At 37.2% G+C, this 20,828-nt stretch overlaps 1 protein-coding gene across 4 annotated transcripts in view; it reads right to left on the bottom strand.

The window, feature by feature from the left end:
* Positions 1 to 20,828, bottom strand: part of TBCK (TBC1 domain containing kinase) — a 102,130-nt gene that overhangs the window by 18,578 nt on the left and 62,724 nt on the right. For all 4 annotated transcript variants that reach the window (XM_061994168.1, XM_061994167.1, XM_061994171.1 and 1 more), the window contains 2 exons: positions 11,398 to 11,573; positions 99 to 274 (listed from right to left, as the gene is read on the bottom strand). In XM_061994168.1, coding sequence (XP_061850152.1) covers positions 99 to 274; positions 11,398 to 11,573 — 352 coding nt within the window. The remainder of the gene's footprint in view (positions 1 to 98; positions 275 to 11,397; positions 11,574 to 20,828) is intronic.

Below are 20,828 nucleotides of genomic sequence, written 5' to 3'. Positions count from 1 at the left end.
GTTATTTACTGTTCTAACATCTCACTGCCTGCAGACAATGAGGAAGTAATTGATATAAGCATAATTTGAAAAGGCTGGCACACAGATTTGAAGGATACTCTTCACTGTTACGAATGTCCACCACCAGTAGTTTTGGTTTGCTAGACTTTGTTTTCTTTACAGGTGTTTTGGAGTGACTAGGTCCTGTCAACTCACACAAATCAATCAGATCTTCTGCTGAAATTCGTGGTGACACCTCTGCCTTCAGGTCATCCAACTTGATGGAGTCCCTAGACTTTAAAAGAAGAAAATTAATATTAGAAGTGACAGAATTAGAGACATGGTGTTCTCTGAAATTCCTACTTATTGGACAACCTCAAAGTCTAACAAACGAGTTACACAGAAACAGATATTTTCCTCATAACTCTGAATTAGCCTTAGTGAATCTGTTCATACAGAAAAGCTCCAGAGTAGTGCCAAATACCTATCTGCCAATTACAGTCCTATTTTCTGTTTAAGTTGTTAAAAAAATAAAATTGTTTGATAGTTTGAAAATTATTTTATTTTGTTAATTATTTGTAATTATTCACTGTGACTGAAGGAGTCACAAAACTCAAAGAATGTTTCTCAGCATCAGAAATTAAGTAAACTGTCAAGAAAGCACTCTCTGAATGGAGGAGCTGAAAAGGCCTCATGCTTGGAGCAGTAAAGATGGGTAGCAACTGGAGACTTGGCACAGAAACTGTCCAGATAGCATATAAGGTGCTTATTTCTTCCCTTCAATTATTATTTTGCTGTAATACATTTGCTCTTTTCCAAGGCAGACATTGTATATAATTTCTAAAAAAGTCTCCTTACTCTTTCTAAGAAAGACAAAAGCTCTACTTTAAGAACAGTGCCAGAGGGTAGTTGAGCTCAGTTATATACACCTGTCCTAGCACTCCAACAATTTAGTCAATACACTCATGGTTTTAGGGTTAATGTAAGAAATTGTACACTGACTACAGCACTGAAATTGAGAACTGTGCTGGTATTAAGAGATGAACTAACCAGCATTACTTAGAAAATGTTGGAATTATCAGAAAGATGCACACATGGTATACACAAATCTACATCCACTAGGATACTGAGCTTACTACTTAAGTTGCTTTCACTGTTTTCTTGCAAAGAAAAGACTTATTTTAGCATACCCTAACTTCAAACGTGAATCTTGCTTTGTATCAGTCAACAAATTATTTCCACAGGGTAGAGTGTTTAATCAGTAGGCAGGTAACAGGAAAAAGAGTACTTAAGACTTGCCTCCCAGAAGCTTCTCTGACACCACCCTAAAGTCTTTACTTTGAAAGTACTTATTCTTCTCATCCCATTAATTTTCAAATAGGCCTGGAAATTGCTAAACCATAGGCATTTACTGCTTTTAATAAGAAGAAACAGGCATTAAGAATGGGTTTTTTTAATATTAGGAATTAAAGCCGCTTAAGCATTCTGAAATTAGAAGTCAAGCTTCAGAATGATTAAAGCACCATAGAACACAAGGCTGGCACAATTCATAGCTCCTATCTTCCCATTAGTCTGTAATCTCTTACAGGCATTTCATCCTAGATATTAAATAAATATACAGTTTGGTTTTTTTTTTTTTTTAAATTAGCAAGTATCTTTAGTTCTGCTAAACTTGAACTTAATGGTCCTAACTGATAAACATAAGAACTATAAAGCAATATTTTATCCATGGAAAGGATAGTTTTCTCTGAGAAGCAGGATTTCTCTGCTTTTGTCTTTGAAATTGGCAACATTTTTTGCAGCAAATTCAATACAGAAGGAACTTCAATCTGAAAGTCAATATAATTAAAATCTGGGGTTCAAGTAAAACAATTTATTCAAAGTATCAATGTCCTTCATAAAGAAACATGCTTAATGGAAGATGTCATTCCATATTTTTGGAACAGAATGTTTTGTTTCTGAAATAAATTTATGCACATATATTGCAGAATCTTAAGAGTTGGAAGGGATCTTGATCTGGGAATAAGATGACAAAAGCAGCTAAAAACTATCTTAGAAGGATACAGATTTAAAAGATGTCTGAAGAATTGATCAAAGAGGGAAAGAGACAAAAGCAGAGTCATGCAGCAACCAAAAACAGACACAACTCTGAATCAAGGTCCACACTACTTTGTAACAAGGACATTGCTGTTTGTGCTTGGTTTTACTTGAAATAACCATAATGGAAAAGAGCTATTTTTTTTTTTAAGTGAATTCCACCGAAATATAACAATGTCATGGTGCTATCACATAAGCTTTGGGCTAAATATATTTGTAAAGAGTAGCAATTAAAATCTAGCAGTCAGATAAAAACAAGTGGCAGAAGAAGAAGAACAGGTGTCATGGTTTAGCAAGGAGCAGCTTCTGCTTGGTAACAGGGGGAGCGGGTTGCAGTGAAGACCCACCTGGGTTCAGACCCACCTCTCTGGCTTGGCTGGGCCAATCTGGTGCCTCTGTGATCACTATTTTGGGACAGGAATTTGAAGTGCTGGAAGAGGCATAAGAGTGATACAATGTGGGACCACACGGACCTCACAGTCAGAGAAGGAGGAAGGAAGGGGGAACACCAGACCAGAGAACTCTCTGCAAGCTGTGGCGAGAATGCAGGCTGTACCCCTGCAACCCATGTAGGGCAAGGGCAGGACTGAGCGCCACCAGCAGCTCTGTGTGAGTGCACCTGGACAGGCGAGAGACTGTGTGGGGAGACGGCCATGGCACAGGCCGTGCTTGAGAGCCTGCGCACCGCAAAGCAGACCCACATGAGAGGCAGAGAGGAGCTGCAGCTTTTGGGATAAATGCATGTCAGAGCAGCCCATACAGGGCTGCCGTGTGTGAGGTACGCCATGGATTTGCAGGGAGGACTGGTGTGGAGCCCATCTGCCCCGCGGAGGGACAAATGGCAGAAGCTATTGGGAACAGACTGACTGAAATCCTCACTCCCTGCCCCCCTGAGCTGCTCATAGGGGGAGGAGGTAAAAACACCAGGATCAGGGCTCTGAGCCCAGGAAGAGGGGAGGAGTGGGGAGAAGGTGGTCTTAAAGGGCTGGTCGGACTCTTCATTGTTGTACCACTCTGTGGTGTTTTATTTTGGTTATGTTTTGGGGTTTTATGGTTATTTCAGTTGGTATTGCATTAAATTATTTTCCATTTTCTTCCCCCAGCCGAGTAGCCTGAACCTTGAGAGGCAATTAAGCTCTTTGTCCTGAACCTTAAGCGGCAATTAAGCTCTCCCTGGACATTTACAGTTATTTACCACTATGAAGCCCAGTAAAGAGCAAAACATACTATTAAGGCTCTACCTGAACTGGTGGCTATTAAAAGGAGTGCTGAATTTGAGAAATTGTCAAAAACTTTGAAAATACAGTTAGCCAGAGAGCTACTCTGTCAGTTGTATGTGCTTTTCATATCAATCTCCTTAGATATCTGTAATACCCTGCTCATTTTAGAAACCTGGGCCCAAGCTTTCTTGAGATATACATAAGTCATCATTTTAGCATGAACAAAAATACTTTTTCCCCATCAAACTAAAACATTTGTTCAAGTTTGTAGGATGGACTCTGTGACTAATTTTTGCTGGAGGTTTAACTCTGCAATCAGTACACACCCTTTCTTACACTGTCACATATTCGAGAATCAGATCTTTCACTGCTAACAATGTCAGAGAAGAAAATACATATAGTGGCAGTGACAAATTTACTAGTAGATTAAGGTGATCTTGACAGGATCACGTAGGCCACCAACCAATTCCTACTAGGCTATCAAAGGCAAGAAAGCAGCAATAGCACCAGGTAAGAAAAGACTTCCCTGTGCATTCAGGGAAGTCTTTTTCACCTTCTCACTGCCCTTCCTATTAACGTTGGATCATAATGAAAACACATCCTGATTCGAATAAGAACATGCACAGCTCTTAGCCTGGCCTGAATTGCATTAAGAGAAGGATGCAATGGAATTCTGGATTTGAGATTAACTTAAGGCAGGCCCAAAGCAGGCCTCAAGAGAGACCCACACCGAGAAAAACATTAGGGTAGAACAGAGGGCTAGAGGGTAGTGGAAAAAAGACACCTTAGGCCTTTGACAGAAATAAGTATCTGTGATGTAATACACTGTTTTCCCTTGTAATGAAAACGAATTGTTATTACATTTTCTCAATATTACCGTTACACAGCACTGTCCTGTATGGCATAACTTCCACAGCACCAATAGAGGACATACGCAGGAGCTACTGCATGCTGGAATTAGAGTTTCTGTGAGTGGCAAGAGGTAGCAATGTCTGTGCACCTGAGCATATTTGTCAGAGATAAATTACTAAGATCCTTGATTCTGCTTCTCCAAAATTTGACTTAAAATTTTTCTCTCAAACTTCATTTCCTTCTAATGCTACAAGTACACATAAAAAAAATATAATATTAAAGGGATCATTTCTCGATGCAGTATCTAATTGTGTTTATCAGAAGCTGGATAAAGCATTAAGCTTTTTAGATCCATGCTAGTCCTATTAGTCCACTCGGTGGGTTATTCTGAGCACTACTTCTAAAGTAAAAGCACATGCACACTGCACTGCTTTTTTCATTTTCTCATTTTTAGACAAAAGCCGCTATAATTTTTAATAAAATATGGACTATTTAAAAAATTACGACATAAAACCGCTACCTAGGAAACCATATCAAGTATTGATATTGGTTACAAAATGGCTTATGTCCACTAGTGCTCCTTCTCAAAAAGAGCAAGGTTTAGCGCTTAAACGCATTAGAACAAAGTAACAACACTGCATTCATCTAGTCAGCTTTCAATTTAAGAACACTATGCCTGAAACTGTGCTCTCCTTGACAGCTAATGAACTATTTTTCTCTCTCAGGAGAAGATTTTAAAGCATTCCTTGCAAAATGTTAGCTTTATGTCATACTATCAGCAACCCAAATAATTACCAGTGAAATTACTACAACACTGAGGTTTTAATTTCCTACCTAACATTCTCCATGCATTGGATAAGCACTAAAAAATAAATATTTGAAAAAAAGCTTAGTGCAACTACTCTTCAGTGAGATTGACCAAATTCCTCCTTGTTAAAATTTAGTTATATCATAAAAGAAACGTTTAGACAAGACCAAGTTTTCAAGAATGGAACTTTAGAGTTCACATATCACAGAGATCACCCACCAATAATCAGTAAGGAAAACCAGCATCAATGAATGCAGATGGAAAAGGCACAAATAAAAACCCCAGTGTCCGTTTGCAGAATTCAGATGCTGATTGTCAGCTACAGCTGAATACTGAGCATGGCTGGGCAGCTGTGACAGTGGCCAGAGAGACTTCAGGCGTTCTGGTTTTCCTCCATTTTTCATTTTAGTATTCCAGTAATTTATTGTGGCAATGACTGACCTCAGATCACATTACCACTACAATCAGATGCATTTCAGACAATGTCTTCTCATGGGATACACTGCACAGGGGCTAAGATTGGGCATAGAAGGGAAAAGCAGAGTTGGCTGAAACACAAACTAGTTAACAGCTGTACCAAACTTGAATGCATTGTTCTGTTGTGTTTATTACTTTACTATGGGCCCGATCCTTTCTTTATCTTGTAAACAGCTTGTCATTAACTTCCACACCTTAAAAAGTGGTGATAACAGCTGCCACACAGTGGCTATTTCTTATGATTCTTTTTAAGCAAGTTTATTTCCTCCAGCAGCATATCACAACTAAAAAAATTACATAGAAAAATTAAACTCCTAAAACTTAATTGATCTAAGGCTATCAAATCCAGAATGTGTTTTAAAAATAATTTTCAAATCAGAAAAAAATAACCCAAAAAAAGAACATTCTGACAATATGCAGAGACACACAACTGGATAGATTCTTTTAAAAATTAAGTTTACAGTTATAATTATCCCCTCTACCCCAGCACATTTGTTAATCAGTCATGGAATATCAGTTGTGGGAGGTCAAAAGGTTCAAATACATCCAGCTTTCAACTTCAAAGTGGGTATAATTGCAAAGTCTTGTGAAGAAGGACGAGATGGACAATCAGTGAATCCAGAACCTGAGCTTAAGGCTGCAGCAGAGCACACTATGGCTGCTCCAACTGCCAATTTACAATCACAGCAGACAAATACCCCCCAGGGAGACTTGGAAACCAAGTCTGTACAAAACATATTTACAATCCTTAAAATGTCACATAAATAATATTTAGATTACTATAAACATCCTACTTTAATTCTGCCTCAATCACAAAAAAAAAGCACATTTGTTCCTATGAATTTAGATTAAATTTAAATAGTTGATATTAACGTTGCATTTAAAAACCAACCACAACTTTCATTATAGACCCTTAAATTAGCATTTAACATTAGTTACTTCCTAAGCTATATATTTCTTCTTTTATCCACTTGGGTAATTGATTTAATGCTGTATCTTTTATCAGAAAAAGTCCTAAAATACAAGAAAATACATTTATATTTTAAAAACCAAGCAGAGTAAAGAAAGTGCTAAAAATTGTTTTATTCAGCTAATTTAATCTGCAGAATCAAAGCACTTGAAGAAAAGGTTTCCTTACACTCTCCACTTTTTGGTTGCTCTCTGCGTGGCTTATGGAGTATAATAGGAAACTTCGAAAAGTTAACAAATAGAGAAATTTTTTAGGCTTTAAACTACTCCTAAAAAATTTGCTAAAATGCAATGAGCTTATGACATGCCTAATTAAACAGTGAATTGTTTATTCACTCACAGGAGAGTAACATGAAAAGTGTATTTTAACCAACTCATCTCAAGAATGACAAACCCAGCTTCTCACTCAAGATGTTGGCAGCTACAATTGGAAACGAAGCAGCATCAAAGGTACAGGCAAAATAAATCAGAGGTATTAACTCGAATCTTGGTCAGTTAATGCTTTGCACAACATGAACTGAAGACAAATTTGAGGAATGGCTTTCTGTTGAGAAGTGGAAGAATGGAATAAGAAACCAAAACCAACTTCCGCACAAAAACAGAACACTAAACAAACCTGAAATGGGTCAAGGCAGTCAGACGACCCTTGAGGCAGAATACATATATGTACGTAACAGCTGTTAGGAACAGCATGGACGTTACACTTTGATATTTTCTACTTTGTATACTGAAACAGAAATGTTGATATACAACACTCATCAAGTCACTTTTAGAAGAATAGATGGACTTTACGTGTCAGTTATTTAAGGGCTTAATATAAACCTAGCCAATATGCTTTACATCAATAAATGTATCCTAGGTGTACACAGGAAATTAGAAGCAACTGAGTGTTTGCATATTTATTGCAAATAGGCCTGAATTCCCATCTGTAATAAGTCTGTCACATCAGCTATCCTTGATGATCTGCAAAGAAAAGTTATGATCGGGAAACTCTACTGATACTATTTTTGATAAAACAAATGTTATTCACCTTTGTGCTGTTCACAAGCCATTAAGACACCTTCCCATTTAGGTATTTCTCCTATTTTATCAAAATCCAAAAGTTGAATGGACCATTGACATTTAAATTAGTTCAAGGATCAATAATTATCTGTTAGACTTTTCCCCAGTAGGAAACTTTCACTCCCCAACATTCACCACAAACTCCTACCCTTGAAAAGAGGATCAGCAGTAGAAGACCAAGATGAAGGCATAACTGTATCACTGGGCATTCTAAGAGCCCACTTGTCACATCTGTGCAGATACTGATAAAGATACCACATAATTCTCTCATTTGTAATTAGAAGTATACAGGGTACATTTGCCATGTCTATAATAAGGGAGCTACAGGCCTAGCAGAAAATCATTACATGAGAAATTTTATTTGTCTCTGTGACTCTTGGACATTCAAGAAAAACACTTAGGGAGTTTCCAGAGGATGAAGGTAAGTTTCTGGAAGAGTAAACCATCAGCGTATTAGTCAAGAAAAAATTACAGACACAAATTTGAATAGAGTGCCACTAAAATTCAGTAGTGACTTTAAAGGGTTTTTTCCATTCTTATTTTTAACATTTTATCTTTCTCAAAATAAGCATGTAAAAGCATTTCAGAGGTACATTCATTCTCTCTGGAACTATTTCCTCTTTGAGATTTTATCTCAACAGAAATATGCTTAGTGGCTGAAAGAGTAAAAGATTAAGCAACACAAAAGTCCAGGAGGTAAGAGAACACTACAGTCTGTTTATGAAGTTGCAAATAGATGCCACTAAAATGAAAACTACGGAACATAAGAAGAGTCCAAACAGTTTTGGTTTACTGGCTGCTGATTTAGGAAGAAAAATGTTCACCCAGGGGCAAATACTTCTCATGTTATTGTTAACCAAAGCACTGTAACATGCAGATACACAAAAATATTTGAGTAGCCAATAAAGGGCACTTAAGAAACAAACTGAAGCAGCTTAGAAGAAAAATACAAATATAGGAGTAGGAGACAGCTGCTGTTTAGAATTAAATACACTAAATAGTGTTTCAAGAAGTCATAAATTACCTTCAGAAGCAAACTCACAGCTTTGTTTACAAAGGCATTTTCTCCTATCCTACCCACTGTTAAATACAGAAGTCACCCACAAATATAAAACTGGAGATACAAAAGTAATGCAAAGTGCTTGTCTAAATAATGACCAACTATGTAGATGGGCCAAACAGCAATATAATGTTTCAAGAGCTAGACAGACCAGCAAGGACACATTGGTGTTTTAGAAAATCCATTAAAGCCTACTGTGTGTATTAAAGCTTCAACTCAGACTCCACTACTTTCAAGTAGGTAAAAAATTTCCCTGTGGCAGCAAACATCAGTAAACAGACATTTCTGAAGAATGAGATAGTTTCTGGATTAAGGTTTAAAAACTCCCAACCCCCGCAAAAAAACCCCAAACCAAACACCTTTGTGTATAAATAATATATTTTACCAGTAATTTCAAATTGTTTTTAGCAATGCTGCTCAAACCCCTCAGGAGTGTCATCTCAAAAAGACAAACATCCAGAACTGCAGAACTGGTCACTGGTGAGAGGCAGCCCATTAGTGGCTCATGTTTACAACAGGATTTTCAGAGTCTGAACAGTGACTTCTGACAGAACCATAACATACTTGGCTTGTATAATCTGTCTCAAAATCTGGAGAGCAAACACATTTGTAGACCGTAACTTTAAATATGAATCAGCTTCTTTGTCATTCAGGTGTCCATGAGATTTATTTCCTCTTTGCTACAGAAGAAGCCTGAACATATTCACATATTTCTGTTTAAGTCACACAGCGCTGCTCCATGTGATGAAGTAAAAAAATCCTACAGTAGTTCCCCAAAGAACCAATATATTTGAGCTTCAAAAGAAGTTTCATCATCAGTTACACTGCCGTAAGTGAAAAGTGCTTTCCTACCGATTAAAAATAATTAGAAAGAGAAGGCACTAGAACTTATGGTTTTTATTTTTCTTTTCTATAACATACCAAAACCATTAGCTTAACTCTAGGCAACTGTGGGACAGATGAGTCTATTTACTAGGATTATAAACAAACATAACTTCTGGTACGAAAATAAAATTACTATCATTAAAAATAAAAAAAAAGCACACCAAAACATCATAGGAAATGGAAGAGTACTGAAAGAAACTTTGCTTGACTCAAAAGAATGGATCTTTATCTCTACTATGAATATAAATTTTCGTTCTGTTTACCATTTCAGTAGACCATTGCTGCTTTCTCTTGCCTCCCCTCCTTACTATTTCTAAGTCCTTTCACTTTTACTTGAACACAGAAAGGCATGAGCACATCCATAGGACTGAGGAGACTTGTCTATTTATTCTCTTGTCATCAAAACACAAAGAAAAGCTAGCACATATACAAAAGCATGCTCACTGTTAGCACCGTCAGCCATTGGACCAGACTGGCAAGAGAGGCTGTGTAATCTTTCCTTGGAAGCTCTCATGATCTGATGGAACAAAGCCCTGTGCAGCTCCATCTGAATTCAGTGCTGTGGCTGTTTGTTGCAGGAATTTCTACCAGCTGACTTCCTGACCTCTTATATGAATTAATCTATGAATAATACAGTCCTTAACTCCTTCAGAAAATCTCTATATGTATTTCTAGAACAGCATTGCAGCAGTTGTGCTGGCTACAACTCCTGTATGACAACAATCAGCATTCTCCTGTCATTTAATTTTACTTCCCAGTTGCCTTTCTACATTCACATATTTTATCTTAAATCCTGTAAGCTCTTTGGAGTTTCCTTCTGTTCTGCCTTAGCATGTCTAGCACCTGGATTTGTGGGTAAAGCTTCCAGAAAACTGTAGCAATAGGAATAAAGTAAAAAATAAAGTAAAAAACATAAGAAAATAACTGAATATCAGACTCAGATTTAAAGATTTTAAAGATACACTTAAGTGACGATACTTTTCTCAGTTTCTAAGTGGTTAAGAAAACCAGATGTAAGAACAAAAACCCAATGTAACTGATCAAACAGATAGGACAGGTCTATATGTACTTCCCCTACTACTGTAATCTACTCATGAATGAATTCTGATTCTAAAAGAACATGGAAGTGAAAAAACAAACAAACAAACCCAAAGTAAATCTGTTTAATTTTGAAGAGACTGACTAGATTTATACTGCTGAGAGGAAGGAAAAGAATCGTTTCAAATTATCATTCTGCAGATGGTTCATTTGCCAAGAGAAACGACCATCAGATTTTACTGGAGATAGGAGGGAAAAGTATTTTTGCTAAACTGAGCATCTATTTAATATAAATATTCTCTTAGCCTCTAGTTATTCTTTATCAAGACAAAGAGGCATAACTCAGATATTACCTCTCAAAATGAGCCATAACTTTAACCTAACATGCCACGACAGAATAAAACCAGTCAGGGCTGCCTGCATCACTTTTCAGTTACCTACTTCTAAATGGCAAACTGTTCTTTTTACTATTTTTCTCCTAAGATAAAGCCTGTTTGTAGTTCTGCAGGTGAGTCATGGACATTGGTCTACTGTGTTAACAAATACTAGAAAGGATAGGGAGTTGGGAGAGGCAGAAATCCGGCACATAAAGAAATAATTTTATTGGCATGTACATCAAAGAAGCTGAAGTTCAAAGCAGTGCAGTTAAAAAAATATAAAATCAAAATCCCTACAACTTTTCAGTTAATTCTTGTTCATGCCATTGGATTGTTCATCAAAAACAACAATATGGGATAGACTCTAACCTTGTGGACTAGCTGACAAGCAACTCAGACCATCTGATGAATGTGTCAAATCCCTGTGCTTGGAAATGACAACATAAAACTCCAGTAACTGAAGTTTGGTGGGTATTTTCTTCCTGTCTGAATTTTAAAGGGAAAAAAATACCCGAGGAAGGAGAAACATGCAATCTGAACAACTGTCACTCCTCCAATTCCCAGGTCACTTACTAGGTCACTTCGAGGTGCTTCCTGATAATCTGCTGAAAAGCAGGACATGGAACTTCTTGCGCTGTTGCTCTCGCTGGCTTGCCGTGGAGGCTGTGCATATTGCCTGTATGTAGCACTCTTCGGAGTCCAGCGAAACAGGTTGATTGACTCACGAACACAACGCTCAATATCAATCTCTGATTTGAGATTTAAAGAAAAAACAAGAAATGGAAGTGTGAAAAAGCAGGAAAGCCAAATAACCTAGCTATAACACAGCTAAATATGCACACATCCATCTATACCTCTTTCTCACTCTTCCCCCTTAAAGTGCACTGTTTTCAAAAACATACAACCTGCAGCGTAGACTTTAATTCCATTGAAGACAAGATGCTTATGTGCTATCTTACTTCTGAAATTCTGAAAAATCTGGGACTAAAGCTGTGGTTTGCCTAATTTCTATTCTATCTCCAAAATCTTTTTGTGGATGTGAAAATAAGCAACAATTTGCTTTAACACTATCAAGTTTCCTAGCTACTTGGGGTAACACTTGCCAGAAATAAATGGACCATGTGGTGCCTCAACAATAACCAGCAATTGTGCATTCTGTGATAAAAACATTTTTATTTTGAATACTGTAACGAAGGTTGTTATTTAGTATTATTCCCAAGGAGAGTCCACAAAACTGGAGAATTTCACACGACTTCTAAATTCAGAGAAAGACAGCCGATGACTTTCATCAGTTATTATTCCTAAAGCTCAGAGCACACTCTGAAAAGCATGCTCATTACAGTCACACGTTCTCTACTGAGAGACTAATTTTATGTACATAAAGTTGAGAATTTCAGTTCAAGACTGTAGTATATTTTTTGTGTTCTTTTTCTGTAGAGACTGCTGTAACTGTGTGCTATAACCCTGTCTCCTGCTATTCCTACCTTAGAAAACATTAGTAGTACTTTTGTAATAAGTGAGATGAATGCAAAATTTAGCCAGTAAAAAATTAATAATCTGAACAACAAAAACAAACAGCATCAGAAACATTAGGTTGTGAAAGGGCATAATAGCCTATAAATGTCTGAAATTGAAAAGAGAACTGGGGTATGGAGTAGAAACACTAAGTGCAGTACAAAGTTATGAAGCAGCTGCAAGTAGAAATTAAGATTGACAGAGTTCAACACTGGGACAGACTATCAAAATATTTTTTCTAGAAACAAGCTCTATAATTAAAAAAGGAATCCATTTGGGGAATTGGAAAATGCTGCAGTGGTGGGTTTCCCTAAAAATGATAACCAGTTCTCACACATCAGGCTGCAAGTAAAAAATTTACAAGTCTATTGCTCTGTGATTCTCGGCTGTTTGGTTTCTCATTTCTTCTAACCAGCATTTCAGGAGGACAGTGGCTGGAAATAGAATTCCATGGAAAAAGAAGCAATTTAAAATGATTTGGTAGAGAGGTGATCAAAAATCTAACACCAATTTACAGCCTTCCAATTAACTGATCTGCTTCTAAGTGACACAAACTAAAAATGTAACAAGGAGACTGTGGTTTCCACAAATAACAATACTAAAAAGCATGTATGCATGTAGGCACACGTATGCATATGCATGGGAATGGTCAACATTTATCACTCAAACGAAGATAAGACTTTTAGTATTGAAAGAATTTCCATTCTTTTTTACACCACCAATTAGTTTCAGGATACGGGAGCTTAAGACTACGTTAAACTGCTGTAAATATTTACAGGATATTTATTAGTCATATTGTGTCAAGAGTCTTTGCACTTGAGTAACCTTCAAGCCTGTCTCCGAAATTTTAGTGTAAGAAAAATCACTTCCTGTCAGGAACTAAAATGCAGTGCAATCTTCTGCAGTCATGCCAGATAAGATCTTTTCTCTCTCTTTTAGCTAATAAGTAAGGTTCTACTGTGTTACCTCAATTCCAGTTTCTTCCTGTGCCCTTTCAAATACACAACAAATGACTCAGCCTCTGATTAAATGTCCATGTTTTGTTATGGCACTAAGATTTGCATTTAGACAGTATTAATCCTGCTTGTACTGTTCCTACTCCCAGTTAACCATTTTACAAGCCAGAAGACATTAAAGCTTACGTATTATTATTAACATAGTGTTGGTACATCAGAAGTGTAAATAAATCGAGCCAGTGCCTAGATTCTTGAGCAGGACTATGAACAAATGAACAGAGAGCAGGTAACCAGAATGCCAGACTACTTGACATAGAAACAACTTAGAAGAACATCCTTGTGAAAGCAGCCTCTGCATAAATCTCAAGGTATCAGCAAGAAGTAAACAGAAACATTTAGAAAGGAGAAAGAGGGCCTGCTCAGCCATGGAGATGCACTTACAACATCTCTGTGCTCTACAAGGACCCGACACTGGGATGGTTTTTCAGTTCAAAAAGCATGTACTTTCTGGTTTTATTCACATAAATTATTTCTCTGGAAAAATCTGTAATGACATGCTGACATAACATAGCATCAATAACTGTGAAGTGTGCACAGAAAAAATTTAACTTGAAATATAACATAAATACTATATAAATCACAGGATCACAGAATCTCAGGGGCTGGAAGGGACCTGAAAGAAGACCTAGTCGAAGCCCCTCCCAGAGCAGGACCACCTAGAGCAGATCACACAGGAACTCATTGAGGTGGATTTTGAATGTCTCCAGAGAAGGAGACTCAACAACCCATCTGGGCAGCCTGTTCCAGTGCACTGTCACCCTCACAGTGAAGAAGGTTTTCCCTATGTTTCTTTGGAACCTCTTATGTGCCAGCTTGTACCTTTTGCCCCTTGTCCTACCACTGGATATCATTGATAAGAGCCTGGCTCCATCCTCCTGGCACCCACCCTCTACATATTTGTAAACATTAACGAGGTCACTTCTCTGTCTCCTCCAAGCTAAATAGCCCCAGCTCCATCAGCTTGTCATCATAAGGGAGATGCTCCACTCCATCATCTTCGTGGTCTTGCACTGAACACTCTCCAGCAGCTCCCCGTCCTTCTGGAACTGAGGGGCCCAGAACTGGACACAATATTCCAGATGCGGTCTCACGAGGGCAGAGTAGAGGGGGACGAGAACCTCTCTCAACCTACTCACCAGAGCCCTTCTAATATATTCCAGGATGCCATTGGCCTTCTTGGCCACAAGGGCACATTGCTGCCTCATGGTCATCCTGCTGTTCACCAAGACTCCCCAGGTACCTTTCCCCTACACTACTCTCTATGAGTTCATTCCCCTACCTGTACTGGTACATGGGCTTATTCTTTCCCAGATGCAAGACTCTACACTTGCCCTTGTTGAATTTCATTAGATTTCTCCCTGCCCAACCCTCCAGCCAGTCCAGGTCTCATTGAATAGCAGCACAGCCTTCTGGTGTGTCAGCCACTCCCCCCAGTTTAGTATGGTCAGCAAACTTGCTGGCAGTGCCCTCTGTTCCCTCATCAAGACCATTAATGAATATATTGAACAGTACTGGTCCCAGCACCGACCTCTGAGGGACTCCACTAGATACAGGCCTGCAACTAGACCCTGTCCCATTGATCACAACTCTCTGCCTTCTTCCTTTCAACCAATTAACAACCACCTCACTACCTGATCATCCAGTCCACAATTTCTCAGTTTAAAAAATAAGTTCTCATTCCAAAATTCAGTATGTCTCCAAGCAGTCAGGTTTTCAAAAAGTAAAAGTTGGCATTCAAGTACCTAGGAACCAAAAATCACAAATTTCCTTTTAAAAGACTGGCTTAAGGAGTTCTGGCTCAACTGAGCTCAATTATTTCAGAGTCAAGCAGCAACTAAGACTTACTGCAAGCAATTCACGGCACTAGCTAATTACTCTATTACTTGGTATCTAAAAGCTTTTCCTGAGATTTCTAAACATGCAAGTAATATGGAATTGAGAAAGACAGGGGTAGTGAGTAAAGAAAAAGTAACCTAACACTAATATCCTGGTTTTACCATGGCCCCATTCTAATATTAAGCCTATAGAAATGTTTTGCACCTTTTCCAAGCTTAACTTCATGGTTGCTCCAAGATGTTATTACTTTTGCTCTGTTCTTGCTAAATTATCGCTCCCTACCAAGCTGCTGTCTCCTGTCAACAGTCTGAAGTGAAACGGATGTCCCAGTCTGACATAGCTGCCTTTTAAATAACATATATTTAGTGTTTATTGTTATAGGAACAGGAGAGAACTAGACTGCACTTGAAACAGATGTTAAAAAGAAAGCATCAGTTTAAAGGCAATACACCTGTGACAAAAGCACACAGAATTTCTTATTTTTACAGGAAAACCAGAGGCATAGATGTTGTTCATAGCAAGTGAAAGCAAGCAATTGAGAAAAACTTAACATGAATGGTTCTTTCTTAATGAAAATGTACACAGACTGTCTTTGTCTGCAGTTAATCAATTCCAGAGTCCTTCCCTTGGGTAACCAGACACCAGTTAAGAAATTTGGCCAAAGTAAACTGCTTCTGCATTCTGGAAACAGCCCAAAATTATCAGCTTGGCTTGACCTCGCCATCACAAATACTTTATTACTACCTTGCCAGGTAGTATCAGATTTCACCACACAGCCACATCAATACGTCACAAAATCTCTGTGCTATAAAAGCTGAGAAGCTGAATAGGTCAGTCAGTTTGATTTCATGATCCCCGCTCTCAGAAGAAATAGAGGTGAAAGGCCATAAAACTGTTCTTTCTGGATGATATACAAAAAGATACACCAATACTAGATATTTAAAATGATAGTTCCAGGAAGAGAAATGCATTTCTATCCAGTATCTCTGTACGTTTTACTACTAGAAGGCTACTATAAACAAAAAGGCCAATGCTAATTTTTTTGGTTTTATATTAATTATTTCACACATTAAAGGACAGTCATATTGTTTCATTATTTTGTGGACAGTAATTTGCCCTTACTTACACATATCAGCATCCCTTTCAGTGCATCTTGGGACAAAACTTCGAAGGCAACTCATTACTTTAAAAACTTTTAACTAATACGATAAAGTATTTGTTCTTCTTTCTACATGGATGCAAAGTGTGCATCTTTCGAGCAGCTCTTGAAAGGTAAGTGTCATGAAGGAGCCATCACATTTGTTATGTAATACAGCAGGTGTACAGACGTTGCACTTGGATAGAACAACATTGCAGAAGCAAAGGAAGAAAATACAGTTCTACGTCTTCAGACAGACTACATGTTGCACAGCTGTAATAAGGATCAATAATTCCAAAGCTGCATTGGTAGGCTACCTTATCTGAGAGCACATTAAAATTCTTTCAGTGTCTTGGAATAAAAAACAAAACAAAGAACCCTCTAGACAGCTCTCCACAGTCAAAACTGTTTAGTACCTCTGGATGATATTGCCATTTTCAGTGTACATACACTTTAAACTATTCTTGAGCCTAAATGCCCACAAACAGCACTTAATGTATCAAAAATTAAATGTTCCAGGTCCTTGCTTGGTTAAAGAGCATTAACCACCTTCATCAGGGTTCAGAAACACTGGGAAATAAGGACTTCTGTTTTTATGTATTGAATCACATGCAACGTCCAAAGAATAGAAAAAGAACTTGGTTCTCTTTTCTTCATATATAAATAAGATATTCAAGGACTGATAATATAAGAATGCATCAAGATAAAGAGCTCTGTAGCAGAGGGTGTTACTAAAATAATAACTCAAGCAGAAATGACACTGACACTCCAGATGAGACCATTAGTAGGTATGTTTGAAGCCTGTGTACAAACAAGAAAAGCTGAGAGAAGTCTTATGGAAGGAGGTCTTATGGCTACATAACTCCAGTTATGTAGCCACCTGGATCAGTTCATGCAACACTTTCAAGTGCTGAGGAAAAGAGAGAAGCAGCAGTAAACACTGAATTATTCCCATAACAGCCAAACAAGAATCCTTTTCCCACTCATGACTGTAAAAATTTTTCTGACTCAGTAGTTTAGTGAAAAGGTTTCATAAAGAATGACTTCAATATAAAAACGTGACGTTGTCCTACACTGATAAAGATGAGCAAGGAAGATACAGAATGATGAATGACTGCATGAAGAGTAAAGGTTTACTGTAAGTGAACAACCAAATGCCATGTGTTACATCTTACTGAGAAAGAAAACCAAAACAGAATACATAAAGGCTGTAATGTTGGCTAAGCTCCAACAGGAAAGTGTATTTGAAACAGTTTTATGAGGTGTGCCACCTCTGTTTAACAGTAGACATTTCTACAAACTAACAAAATGTTAAAGACATCTGGTTAGGCTCTAACATCAAATTAGGATAGTGGCCAATGACAAAAGGACAAGAATTCACACTATATAATGGAAATAGTCATAAGGAGGCTACTAAGCAAAACCTGAGAAGCACAAGACGAAAAGTAGAAGACTAAACATTATTTCACAGATAGATGATAACCATCTACAGAAGATAAAAAAGAAGTTTATAAAACTACAGCAATCAGCTTAGATGAGAAACTTGTTAGAAAATACATGGAGATGAGGTACTTGGGCCAACATTCAGCAACATCAATTTTTGAAAGCAAAATACTGTTTTATTTTTTCTGTGTTGCATGGTTTATTAAAATATTTCTACAATTGACTCAACAGACAAACTGCAATCTCAAACACTAGTTAAATTTACCTCCTTTATCCTAAATCTGTTTTTCACAAAAGTAATATGCATATACTGAAGTTCAGTACACGTAAATAAAGATCATGTCCTCTAAAGTTTCTTGGCAGATACAAGCCACTTCAGCTGTTTCCCAGACATAACAGGTATAAGCTTTAGATATAAGCTTTAAAAACTCTGACCAGATCACATGCTTATAAAATGGATCAATGTCTAAAGAGCCATAAGTAGAAGGCTTGTGTATTAGTAGAGCTCTCCTCTCATTAGCCATCAGTATATTCCTAAGGAAATAATACAAAATAACATTGATTTTCTGTTTTTTAAATAAGACAAAAATTCAAGTAACCTTGAATAGGAGTATCTGTTATCAGATCAACAAGGCTAATTAGAGGCTTTGGTTCCTAGACCAAAAATGGAAAATACTTTGGGTGAAGTTTAATATAGATAAGATATATAGACTTGCCTGAAGAGTATCCTGAACCACCTAACACTCACAAGCTACCACAGAGCAAGAAACAGATTACTCAAGATTGAAACGTTATTAATGTATCAGTAAATGTGGTATTCCCACAAATACAGGAACTGTAACCAGGAAGGATAATAACAATCCTGCTTATGTACCCATGCTTAAAACCGATTCTCATTTCTTAAAAAAAAAAAGCTCTTGTCATTTGGTGCTACAGTAGCACATTAGTACTACTACATTAGTACAGTAGTACATTACTGAGATGCAAAACTTTCAGTGTTTACTATTAGTCAAGTTTACATTAGTGTTTCACTGTGCAAAACCAGTAGCTTTAAGTATCTAACATCAGGTCAAATACATATTTCAAAACAATTTTAAGTTTGCTGCATAATTAACCTACTTCCAAGTCAAGGAAATGTTATCCAACTCTTGGAAAAAGCCTTTAAACACCCTCTCATTTAAATTTACACATGAAAGAATTTAAGAAGAACATTCTTATACATCTATTTTTATAACAAAACAAAAAACCAACAGGCCGTCTTTAAGAGATTTTCAAGTGTGAAGTTTCAGGGTTGTATTCTGAGCACACTAGTTGGTGGTTTATATTTCATCAGTTTACATGTCGCTGAATTTGTTTCCTTAGAACTATGTTATGCTGGTGATTAAAAAAAAAAAAAAAAATTTGGTTGTTTTTTCTTTAAAGCATAAAGAACCAGCACAAGATTGTCTAGCTCCAGCCTTGCAGAAGCAAAATGATACATGAGTAGCTTATTACCTACAGATGCTTGTCTAGATGTTCTACATTTTTGCAGTGACAGAGGTTTCACCTGACACACCCCTGATAAGTATTTAGTTCACTTATCACCATTTTTAGAATAGTAGCAACATTCTTCACATACAATGCGAGCTTTTCCAAGTTGGGATACCTGTCCTTCCTGAACAAGTTCTGCCCTTCCATGCTAACAATCCAGACCTGAAATTTACTCTGAGCTTGCAATATCAACAGGTACAAACCTTGCTCTATTTCTCCATGTTTAGTTTTCTGATGACAATAAATTTTGGACAGACAGGATAAAATGTCTCAAACAGATTTATAAAGACAAGAGTTTAAGTTTCCTGAACATGGGAAAGTAAACTGAACTGACACCTCCAAAATAAATTGACCATCAGAGATGTACAGTTTAACGTACATTTTAATCTGGGAATTTCAACACTGCAGTATGTGCGCAGCTCATTTAAAAATCCTACTTAGTTAACATTTAGAGAACTAATGATTACTGGAAGACCTTTTATACCTATAAAAGCAAAGACATCCTGCACAACAAAGTTACAGACAGACAACCCTACTTGGCACCATGCTGTCAGCAACATATTCCATAATTGTAAAAGGAAAAAAAAAAATGACACCCTCTTGCTTTCTAAGTACTGGTCTAATTCTGAATAAGCTATTCTCATAACTTTAAGTGAACGAAAAAAAAAAATCCAAACTAATGAAATATTTTCCCAAGACACATCTGTAAAGAAAAAAAAAAAACCCAAACAATTCAGTACACCTAGAAGCAAAGCTCAAATAAGAATGGCCAGAAATTTGTCACTTCATGCTTAGAAATGCAAGTATACTTGATGGCCTACCTTCGCGTACTTTGATTATTCCAGAGTAAAGATGTACAAAATTCTATATGACTAACAGGTGAATTACTCTATTCTCTGAAGTTCTCTTTTGCTATGAAGAGCACGTACAGGTTCTCTCACCAAACAGGAGGTGTAAGTTGTGCCTTGGTCTGATTTTAAGACATACACTATCGAAGTTCTACTGATGAACTCATTTTTAACCCCTTTAATGAAACACTACCTCTTCAGACAGTCTTTTGCTAAAGGATATACGTTTAATTTTCTTCTGCCAGTGAAAGTACAGAGTAGCAAGAACACTAATGGGAACAAAGTAAAGGATTTTAGTATCTTTTCCCTTAGTGTAACTCTCACTGCAGCATTTCTCTTTAGTCTCAAGAAGGTAGAATTTATAAATAGAATTGCATTTTGTTCATGTCACTACAAGTGGAAAATGTGAATAATTAAAGATTTCACAGCTTCAGGTAAAATTACATCAATCTTAGAGTCTGATGCTACCAAACAGCCTTGGTGAGCAGGTGTGCCATAACAAATTGCTCTGCTTCTGTAACGAAGCCAGCTCCCAACCCAAAGTTGGTTTACTTCAGAATACTTATCAGAAATAAGTCTAAGGTCAGAAAGAGAAGTCACAAGAAGACACTTCGAACGTTATTATGTTTGAAGCAGTTACAAAGGTGTCAGCTAGACCAGTAACATTTAAATCACACT

This window comes from Colius striatus, chromosome 3 (genome assembly GCF_028858725.1).
Source record: "Colius striatus isolate bColStr4 chromosome 3, bColStr4.1.hap1, whole genome shotgun sequence".
NCBI classification, from domain to species: domain Eukaryota; kingdom Metazoa; phylum Chordata; class Aves; order Coliiformes; family Coliidae; genus Colius; species Colius striatus.
Note: the sequence above shows the minus strand (reverse complement) of the source record. Positions and strands in the feature narration are given on the sequence as shown.